Here is an 11335-nt window from a genome sequence, read left to right as displayed (position 1 = left end):
CCTCGGTAGGTTTTGGGGCAATGTTTTGTGTACAAATGTTGACTTGAGGATAGGGTAATAAGCTTAAAACAATAAAATCATAGTTCGACCCAAAGATTAAACTGTTAGACATTCCCCACACAAATATTACCTAATGCATTTTTAATTAATGTTTTTATTCGAAAAGTAACTTTTGAAAGTAAGCCGATTTCATCACAGGAAATAAAACTAATCTATAGATACAGTATTTGTATTAAATGTATTTTATTTCCAGTAGGTGGCGAACATTCTCCAAGTCATTGATTGCTGTATGAAGAGAAGAAGAAGAGGACAGCGGAAGTCTCTCTGAAAGGGAAGAACATGGCGGCTCTCCGGATGGTTGTGTTGTCCGGGTGCGGTAAGACCTTCCTTACCGCACCAAAAACGTTGCCCATGCCTCGGGTATGATGAAAAGATTTCTTAATATAAGATCCTTAATTATATTCTATAATATTTCCAGTATGACGACTATGAAATACATGCTGTCTTCGTGTGCACCTAAGCTAGATACTGCATGTAAGCTAATCTAAGCAAGGTCACATTGCCATTTGAATGAGGAGGTTTGTTCACTTGGCTAATACTGATATTTCAGACAAAATATATTTTACCTAACCCGAATGGTCAATTATTAAGTGATGGCTCGAGTTTTTGGTTTGGCGTGAGCCTTTTTATCAGCTTAAACTGGATGGTATTGTTTGCGTCTATGGCCTGGTGTTTTTGTCTCAGTTTGTGGTATATCATTTGCCTGCACAATTTCTTAAATTGTATTTTTAATACAACACAACCTCAATTGCCGTGTACTTCTAAGTGAATTAAGAGGATTTATTCTTGTGTTATCAGAAACCTTAATGATCTTTTTAAGTGTCTTTTATAGTGCAGTCTTTATAACTTCGCAGCCCTAACGCATATTACTGTGAATAAAAAAAAAAAAAAAAATATATAAATATATATATATATATATATATATATATATATATATATATATATATATAAATATAAAAGCTGGCAGTTGATACCATTCCCACTTTCAAAATACTCTACTTCTCTGACTGTGATGGCACTCATTTTTATTTGGGCAGCATAAATTGAGTTTATCTCAAGTGTTTAAATACAGTGACCCTAGGTTTGTAATACAAGCTTTAGGTACTGTTGATTTAACTCAACAGATCTTGTGCTTCACATTTACAGAATAATTTACATTTCATAATTCACATATACAAATTTGACATTATGGATCACACCTGTTACTTAGATTAGTGTTTATCATCAGCTTTTTGTAAACAAGCTTGAGATAATTGATTAATGTTAATTGAATGTGCCAAATAATAAAGAAATATTATTCAGTTAAAACCCTTCTTCACATTTACCCATTAAAAATGCCAAAGAAAATGTATTTTTATTTGTCCTCATAGGAATTGTTGTCCTATGTCTGCTTTAAAAAGTATGTAAATCGTAAAAAGCGTAAAAAGCATTTCACTGCATGTCGTACCCTGTATGTATGTGTATGTGACAAATAAAATTTTATTTTGATTTGAAATCGCAGATTTTCTGCCTCATGAAGCCAACGAACTACACCTTTTTACAATGCTCTTGTGTGGCATCACTGTGCAGCAGAACCAAGGAGGAAAGCACATGTTTGCAAACCTGAGATTACAATTGCTCACCATTTGTGATTAGTAGCTGAGAGAGAATATGGCCAGTTTTGTTCTTTAAACTCTTAGTTTGAAGGGCTGTATCATTGTCTGGAGCCATACTTGTGAGTTCTTTACAGTGGGTAATGTTTTGGGGCCCCTGTTCAGAGTTTTAATCAGAAGAATATTTAATGTGTCTCAAAATGATTTCCAGAATTTATGTTGTGATAGAAAAGATTTTTAATACAATAACAAAGATGATACAATTAAAGTGATGGGAGAAATTGAAAAGAATTGTTTGACACAGATGTACTGAAAATTGTTTGATTTAATATCATGAATGATATGAAACCGTTTACATTTGACATGTGACATCTCAACCAGAGGAAAAGTGATATTACTCTGATTACTCTATTACTTAAGTACAAGTAAAGTTACCATTCAGAATATCTACTATTTTTGAAGTGGGTTTGTATGAGGTTGCTTTTGCTTAGTCAGTGTATTACTTGCAGTAGATAGCAATCTCCTGTTTGAAGGAGCAGTAGCACAGTGACAAAAAAATTAAAAAAAATTATCCTCCAAAAAGAAGGCTTGTTGCTCATCTGATCAGCTCTCTGGTTCTGTCTCTGCATTGAAGTCATGGACTGAAAAATAAGCATGAACCAAATGTTTAAAAAACACTTAAAAATGTGTAGTATAAAACTGAAAAACAAATTTAAAGTTATCAGAATTGCAAACAAAATTTTTTTGTGCTTATATTACATTTTTGCACATTTATTTATTTATTTATTTATTTATAACTTTGTTTCTGTTTTTTACATTAAATTTTACATTTGCAAATGCATTTGCATTTATGTTTACAAGTTTTCCAAAAACTTGTATAGTCGAATGTAAATCAGGGGGAGTCATCTTTGGCATCCATGTTGTCGGGCTGAAGTGTGAAGCTGTTGGTGTATAAATGAGTCGCCACCGGCTCGCTTAATAGGGGCAAACTTACACTTCTAAAGAACATTATTAATTTTTATCACCACATTATCTATGTAAAGCTGCTTTGAGACAATGTTCATTGTTAAAAGCGCAATACAAATAAAAATTAATTGAATTATGAATGAGGATCCTCTGCTTCATCTGTCTTGTTACGCTGATTGTTAGACAGGGATCGGAGGCTTAGTTTGATACCATGCAAATCTATTGATTGTAAACTTTGACTTTCAATGTGTAACGCTTTCTGGCACCACAGAGGGGGTGATGCTGCCTGATTGGCTAAAAAAATGGTAGAATTGTGAGAAATAAAGTCAAAACTTTTTTTTAATGTGTGTCGGAAACGGGCTTCCATATTAATAATCTTCTCGCCCCTTGCTGTTTTCTCCTCGTTCTTCGAGTTTCAGTTCAGCGGGTGGTGTGTCAGTAATAATGCTCTGTGGTGAAGCATTGTATAAACGAAGCATCGTGGCAAATTATTTGAATTTTTGTATTTAAGTTACTCAAGTAATCTTTTCAGCCCTAAAGGATATTAATGTATGTGGCATGTCTTATAGGTCAACATGTCCTTTGCCAGTTTGCCAAAGGGGAAAAAGATGGCCCTTACTACACTGGGAGTGTTAGCTACAGGAGGAACAGGACTAGCTCTGCTGCTCCATCAGTCAGTCAGGGCATCTGAATTGGAGCTGCATCCTCCCAGTTACCCCTGGAGCCATAATGGTTTACTGTCTGCTCTTGATCACAACAGGTATTAAATGCCTTAGTGTAAACTAAACATATTCCTAGAAAAATGGCTGCTAGGATAAATGCCTAATTTATTTTAAACATCAATTATTAGAAGTGCTACACAAATAAATGTGAATTGATTATAAAAAAGAATCACATAATGTAAAACTAATTGTTGGAAGTTTAATGTTTAATTTTCTTTCTATGTGTAGTATTCGTCGTGGGTATCAAGTCTACAAGCAGGTGTGTTCAGCTTGCCACAGTATGGAGTATCTGGCTTTCCGTAACTTGGTGGGAGTTTCTCACACAGAGGAAGAGGCTAAAGCATTAGCTGAGGAGGTACCACTGTTCTCTTATTCACAATATTTTTTTGAGGTAACACCTGTTCAGAACACTTTTTGATTTAAATAGAAAACAGGTTTATAGTTATTTGCAAAGCTGAGCTCCGCTGCACAACCCAGTTAAAACAAACAAACAAACAAATACCACAGATCCTCAGGTCACGTATATGCCAATAAGCATGCCTGTGTTCTTTGTTTAGCCATTGTGTCCACCCAATCGTAACATGGTAACCATATATAATTTTTATATATGTATGTATACAAATATAAAATAACCAGGGTTTTTTTTGCCAGCCAGATACCATATGGATGTTAACATGATTGCTTAAATCCCTTGCAGATTGAAGTTCTTGATGGACCTGATGAGACAGGAGAAATGTTTACCCGGCCTGGTAAACTTTCTGATTATTTTCCCAAACCATACAACAGCCCAGAAGCTGCTCGTGCTGCCAACAACGGCGCTCTGCCCCCTGACCTCAGTTACATTGTTAATGCAAGGTAAAATATGTCTACTTTTACCAAAGGACATGCTATAACCATATGGTTGGAATATGGCCACAAAACATAATTACAAAACACCCTAAACTAATTGTGCCTCTGCAGAATAACACACCTACCTAAATTAGACTTGATCAAAACACTAGGTTACAGTAGTTTGTCAAAATTGGGCCAGTAATTAAAGTACTGGTTGCAATTATTTGTTTAGATTTTGGCGACTGATTGACAAGAAAAAAAAGAAAGCAGCCTTCAAGGAAAATCTGAAGATATTTATCTACAATATGGTTTTCTCTATATGAGCAGTTCACATGCTCCATTAACACATTCCAATTAGCTAATGAGTCAATGAAGCCCTTAAAATTGCTTCAGTATCTTAAAACTAATCATTAAAAAGTCAACATTTAAAAGACAAGCCCCTCACAAACACCCCACCAGCCAGTCTGTGAGAATGATTTAAAAATGCAACTGGTCCTTGTTGACCTCTGTCTTACCAGGTCTAGAAATGGTAGTGTATTCGTGAACTTGAACTTGTGACCTTATTAGTAGACATGGAAAAAAAATGGTTCAACCAGTGAGAGAGAAATGTTTTCAGACCAAGTACTTTTGAGACAATTTTAAAGAACACATCACTTGCAATATACAGTCTTCTAAATTAGATTTAAAAAAGGCTAATACAGCCATTAGACTGAATGATAGTCAATTATAATGTACCTATGGAAAACATCAGATTATACAAAAATGTAGAGCTGCAACAACTAATCAATAACAATCGATGATGAAACTCGTCAACGAATGCTGTTATCGATTAATTGAACTGCTCAAGTTATGGTCTTAGTGTAAAAGCAAGATAACACAGCAGCTTGTGAAATGGTGTAGAGTACAGGGTCAACCGGCAGCAGGAACAAGTGTCATCCAACCATGGGTGCATTTCATATTAAACGCATCAAAGAACTTATGCAAAAGCGGGACCTGTGTGGGATGGAACTATTACAGTGATCCTCTGGTGAAGACGAAACATCAGCACGGTAAGCAAAAACTGTATAATCCTCATCATGTGAAATTTTATGAAGTGCTACTGTGTAAACTGTTTGTTTATTAACTTAGGGAAAGTCGCACTGGATCTGTTCTTTCGTGACTTACATGCATCGGGTTGCGCAACCACCTCGCTCGCGTTATAGTGATGGATTTAAATAAAATGGTGCGAACAAACACTAAATCTGAAAGCAACAAATAACAGCAGTGGTAAATTATTACATTTTTAGTCACAGTTGTGTTTTTTAACGAATGATTATGCATTTTATTTCTTCCTTTATTGAATCAAGTCTGTTAGCTTGCTGCGTTTCTTTATTCCATTCTCTTTTTATAGCATTTGTCTACAACAGTTAACTTTGTTTTCAAACGTAATTTACTGCGGCATTACTACGTTCAAATGCTAATCAGTGTTCGTATATTTAATTTATGCATATCATTAAATTATTATGCAAAATTAAATGTATTATATATTCTAGATGCTTTTCTTTACAACTGAACAAATGTCTTTTTTTTTTAACAAAAATTGGCAAATTAATAATGTATTATGTTTTATATTGATTTTTTTAAGCATAGTTGTCAACTTGCCATCTGCAAAATACAATACAATGTTGATTTATACAAATTGCTTCACCTTGCATACACAAATGCTGTTTTTTGTCTTTTTTACAGAAAGAAACAACTCAGCATTGGATTTGTTCAAAGGAGAAATCCCTCATGCACTTCTCAACAAACATAAGCTTTAAAATGTCTAAATTTAAGATGGTTAAACTGACTGGTTTTTGCATTTTTAAGTACACTTTTATACATGACTACCTTGAATTATAATATTGTATATACTTATAATAAGCAAAACATCTCATTTATAGTTTTTATCCGATTAATCAAAATAATCGTTAGTTGCAGCCCTACATCATTTAATTATTTTGTCCCAGTTGGTTATCATACCTAAATAAATAATTTAAAAAATTAAATCTTAAGCATTGCATTGTGTATAAAACCAAATCTCTTAATAAAAAAGTTTACAGTTTCCATTTGTGCATTTTCTTTTTTTTTTTTCTTTCTTTCTTTTTTTTTTTTGTTGTGTGTTTAACCAGCTTCTTTGTGTAAAAGAGAATGCATATTATAACTAGGGCTGTCAATAAGTTGAAATATTTAATCTAGAATAATCACATAATTTGTCATGAGTTAACTCGTGATCAATTGTATCTTGACCACATATTTATCTGTTCTGAATGTACCTTGAATTAATAATTGTATAAAATTACTCTAATGAACATGGACAAGTATGGATGCTTTATGCAAATGTAAGTTTATTATAAGTGAAACCATACTCAACCTAGAGCATGAACACAAAATATCCTTGTAAATTCTTTTTTTAATTAATGATTGTGTTTTAACTTGCGTAATTCATCAAACGGACTTTTGCTGGATGTTTCCACACGGATGGTTTTAATTGCCAGATGAGTGCATCTGGGCAGATTGTGGTGCTTGATTTGAGACTTGGCGCATCAGTAAAACAAATGTTTATTGATTGATTTTTTTTTTTTCCCCCCAATGGAGCGTTTTTTTTTGTTTTTTTTGTCATGAATAAGTGTGTTGCGTTGAAGGTTTTAATTTCGCTACTATTTATTTATTTATAATTAATATTTTTAATAAAAAAAAACCCTCAAACCGAAATGCATTCTGCATTATTCACACCTTAATACAATTAGTGCCATTAAAATGTATTTGCGTTAAAGTTTTTATTAAATTATAAATACTTGCACCACATTGTTTTGGATTACTACCAGTAGCTAGGTATTTACCCTCTTGGTTTACTGTTTGCATCGTGGTTTATGCACTTTCTGCATAAGTCTTGACACATTGGTGTAAATTGTTTTAAAAATTATTTAGATGGTTTATACAGTTTTTATTATAATTGACAAAGCAGCTATACCTGCAAATGCTCTGTATCCTGCCATGTTATCACATTGGTTTTATCATCCGTAGCAAACGTTATATTGTTCTTGTGCTGTACCTGTTTGAATCAATAAAATACATCTCTGTCTGTAATTCTTATATGACTTGACTTTAAGAAGTAGGCTGGTGTATGGATAAAAATGTAAAAAAAAAAAAAAAATTTTTATGTAAACATTGACATTATTTTGTCTCTTCTTTTCTCTTTTGCAGGCATGGAGGAGAAGACTACATTTTTTCTCTCCTTACGGGCTACTGTGAGCCTCCAGCAGGTGTGTCTTTAAGAGAGGATCTATACTACAACCCTTACTTCCCTGGCCAGGCGATTGGAATGGCACCACCAATTTATAATGAGGTGCTTGAATATGAAGATGGTGAGTAATGATGGTGAATGTTTTCCAAAAATAAACTAATTAGCATTTACAGATTTTAATGGATACACATTTATAAACTGTTTATGGTGGATAGTTTGATAATATATTATGTATAAAACTTATAAAATCTTTAATAAACTTAATAATTCACAGATTTTGAAGATCGGTTATATTTTAAATTATTTTCACATTTAATGCCATTTATATCTGAATCATTGATGCTGCATTAAAAAAGCCTTCCTTTTGTTGTAATAAATAGTGCACAGTGCAGTGGAATGATTGGTCATAGTCAATAGGAAGACCTTAGGGTGTCGGTTATTTCTGCACACATTGTTTATTTAATTAAAAATGATGATCTCTTGTTTCACAGGTACCCCAGCAACAATGAGTCAGGTGGCTAAAGATGTGTGTACTTTCCTGAGATGGGCTGCTGAGCCAGAGCATGACCAGCGCAAGCGCATGGGACTAAAGGTTTTATTCTGCCTTAGTTTTATAATGCTATTATGCTATTTATCACTTGGATTGTTTTCGATACAAAAAGGGTTGTGTATTTTATTCATCTTTATATTTGTTGGGTTATTTGAGTAATTTGAATTAGGGCTGGAATTGTATGGGAAGTTAGTTATAATGACCACAAAACCCAATGTCCAGTTTTCTGATAGAACACTCTTATAAATTTTTCCATGCAAGAGTATTCTCTTACCCAGGGGTTATTTGTTAAACTGCAGAGAATATCTATTGGGTAATGCATTTTTTAAGAATTTACTTCATACTAGTGTATACTTATACTTCATACTTTTCATCTATTTCAAGTTATCAGTAAAAAATATATATGCTTGTTGTTTATTTAATTTAAGTGTAGATTGTATGGATAGTTACTTCTGTGTCTGGTTTATGATTTGTGTAATTTCTTTTTGTTTTTCTTTCCTTTCTAGCTGCTAATGGGTTCAGCTATCCTCATCCCTCTTGTCTACTACTTGAAGAGACACAAATGGTCTGTGCTAAAGAGCAGGAAGATTGCCTATAGGCCTCCAAAATAAAGTTGTCAGCAGGCTTGAGCTCCCGTTATCACAGTTGATATACACTTGTCAGACTTTTCAGCGTGCACAGATTGTCCTAATCTATTGCCAGTTTGTCAACTTGTGTTCCAAATTACCTGCTGACCTAAAAAAAAAAAATGGGCACCAACTACAGCTGCATTTTGTTTTACTGTATAAATATAAATTATCTAAACAAAAAAACCCCTTTGTTTGAGGTTAATTTTTTTTTGCTTTAGTATCAAATTTTTATATATTTTCAGTGTTGGGCAACGTTACTTATAAAAGTAATGCATTACAATATTGAGTTACTCGCCAAAAAAGTAACTTAGTTACTTTTTATGGAAAGTAATGCGTTATATTACTTTTGCGTTACTTTTGCGTTACTTGTATCTCTTTCACGCCTTACAGATGTAACAGGTGTAATATAGATAATTGCCATTAAGAAATCAGTTATATTAGGGCAAAAGACATTTCTTAAACATTTAAAATGCTTAATAACTTCTTAGAGAACAATAAGATGATCGACTAAATTTTGACCACAAGGCTGAACACTTTCCAGTCGCACTTCTGTACACTGCTTTGCAATCTGAATTCGCCGTCAGAAATGTAACTATCGTTCGTGTATATAAGATTAAGGGTGTGGGCTGCACACCGGTGATGTGGAGGGAGAACATACCTTTCACTATCATCTCATAAAACATCGTGCAATTCCGTAAATATGACCTCGTCCTCGTCTACATCATTCTCTGCTTCATCATCAGCTTGAAACATTCTGAACGCTTTTACAAAGTTCGCGCTATTATCAGTGACCGTGGCAGTTTATCTTCCCACAAAGAGCAAATGAACTGTGAATTTGCTCTCTATCTCTGCTGCGATGGCATCGTACATGTGTCTCCCACGGAAAACTTTTATTCTGAGCAGTCCATAGAGCTGCAGTGGTGGAAAGTCGGCAAAAGTTTTCTATATTTCTGTCTCCATTTCCATATATGCAACATTATACACACACACACATCTGTAGTGCTGTGCTTTGCATGCAGATGTTTTTTTTTTTTTTGAAGTGGTATTTTTTGCAGTTGACAAGAGCTTTTCACCAACACATAATCTACACTTAACCATTATTCCTTTCTCCTTTTCCTCGACTATTTCAAAATAATAAGAATACTTCCATCACAGTAATGTAATGCTCTGGTTTGCCATCTCCGCTTCTGACCAGCTTCTGTTCCCGCTGCTCGCACGTATGAGTGCGCGATTCTACGTGACTACGTTCATTTTAATTCAGTATTTATTTTTTTATGCAAAATAATTTAATTGAAAAGTAACTCGCATTACTTTAAAAAAAAAAAAAAAAGTAACTCAGAATATTAATGTGTTAATTTATAAAGTAACGCGCTACTTTACTCGTTACTCCAGAAAAGTAATATTACGTAACGCACGTTACTTGTAACGCGTTACCCCCAACACTGTTTATTTTACGTTGAAGATCTCATTTCTTCAAGCTAAACTATATTCACAAGAGAAGCAATTCTCTTCTGAGAACACACTGGATAGTCTTTACAATTACCAATCAAACAGGAAAAAGCATACGATATGAAATATGTTGACATTTTCATTGTTTATTATGGCACTATTGGGAAATTCTTGTTTTTTTGGGGGGAAGTGTTGTATGGAATTTAAAATATTTGTGAGATTACCCACAGCTCCAGTAACTATTTCAACAGGCAGGATAAATAGTTAAAATCCAATTCATATTTTATTTGAAACCTACACATTCATACAGAGTACGACATGTAATTAAATGTTTTTCACGACTGCCCAACATGTAAACATGAATAACTAGTAGTACAACATAAAAGATTAAAAAGAATAAAGTAACATAAGTATAAATAAAATAAGTATAAAAGTATAGTCTAACTATATAGTATGAAAAATAATTATTTATATATAGATACACACACACTCATGAATTAAACAAAGGGATGGATATGTCTATGACAGATTTTGACAATAGTACAGATGAAAGGGTTAGGGTTAGAAATCAAGTGTATAGTGACACTGTGCTGTGCTAGTTCAGAGTTAAAGTGACATGTCAGTGCAAATAATGCAAAAGATTGTGCAGTGAAGGAGAGTGAGAATGAGAGAGGTCCTAGTTCTAGGTGCTAGATGTTTCCTGGGTTAAATTCCGAATGGCCTGCTGTTAGATGCTCCTCTTCATTCTCTGTGTTTGCTTCCGTGGATCAGAAGCACTTCCCTGAGCGTAACAGAGAAAGATGTTGATAGATGTCCTGCAGGTGACCGCACCACCCTCTGGAGGGCTGAAGAATGAGCTTATAAAGATGTTCTTTATAAGTAAGTTCGTCCCTGATGAGCAAGCCGGTGGTATCATCTGTCTGTGTCCTGTTTTATAAAACATCGCTTTTTTTGTAACAAGCTGCCTGCTCTGTTGCCTATTTTGACATTGTTATATCCGGTTCCGCCCAAATTCACAGCAGATAGCCAAATAACCTTTGCTTGCTAAGACTAGCGTGACTGCATCCTAAACGGGAGCAGATCGCTATACAGTGGAACCCCGTTGTACGAGCATAATTCGTTCTTGAAAATTGCTCGTGTGTCCATTTGCTCGTATGTTCGAACTGATTTTCCCCATAGGAATGAATGTAAAAGTGATTTAATCCGTTCCGAGATGTCATTCGATCACTTATTTCTGCACTTAAAAAGTATTTGTAGTCTATTTTTAAAAA

General features: G+C 34.1%; 1 protein-coding gene across 1 annotated transcript; it reads left to right on the top strand.

The window, feature by feature from the left end:
* The first annotated feature begins 264 nt into the window (after positions 1-264).
* On the top strand, positions 265-8750 carry LOC124392571 (cytochrome c1, heme protein, mitochondrial). Its single transcript, XM_046859712.1, has 7 exons — positions 265-420; positions 3188-3378; positions 3569-3695; positions 4038-4195; positions 7397-7557; positions 7928-8028; positions 8493-8750. The coding sequence occupies exons 1-7, from the start codon at positions 340-342 to the stop codon at positions 8595-8597; spliced, it is 924 nt and encodes a 307-aa protein (XP_046715668.1). The 5' UTR covers positions 265-339; the 3' UTR covers positions 8598-8750.
* The last annotated feature ends 2585 nt before the right edge of the window (positions 8751-11335 follow it).

This window comes from Silurus meridionalis, chromosome 1 (genome assembly GCF_014805685.1).
Source record: "Silurus meridionalis isolate SWU-2019-XX chromosome 1, ASM1480568v1, whole genome shotgun sequence".
Classification (NCBI taxonomy): Eukaryota; Metazoa; Chordata; class Actinopteri; order Siluriformes; family Siluridae; genus Silurus; species Silurus meridionalis.
The sequence above is the reverse complement of the archived record's forward strand: the minus strand, read 5'-3'. Positions and strand labels throughout refer to the sequence as shown.

Coding starts and splice junctions, on each gene's coding strand:
- LOC124392571 (XM_046859712.1), top strand. CDS start 340: ATGGCGGCTCTCCGGATGGTTGTGTTGTCCGGGTGCGGTAAGACCTTC. Junction 3,696..4,037: donor CTAAAGCATTAGCTGAGGAG/GTACCACTGTTC, acceptor AATCCCTTGCAG/ATTGAAGTTCTTGATGGACC. Junction 4,196..7,396: donor AGTTACATTGTTAATGCAAG/GTAAAATATGTC, acceptor TCTCTTTTGCAG/GCATGGAGGAGAAGACTACA.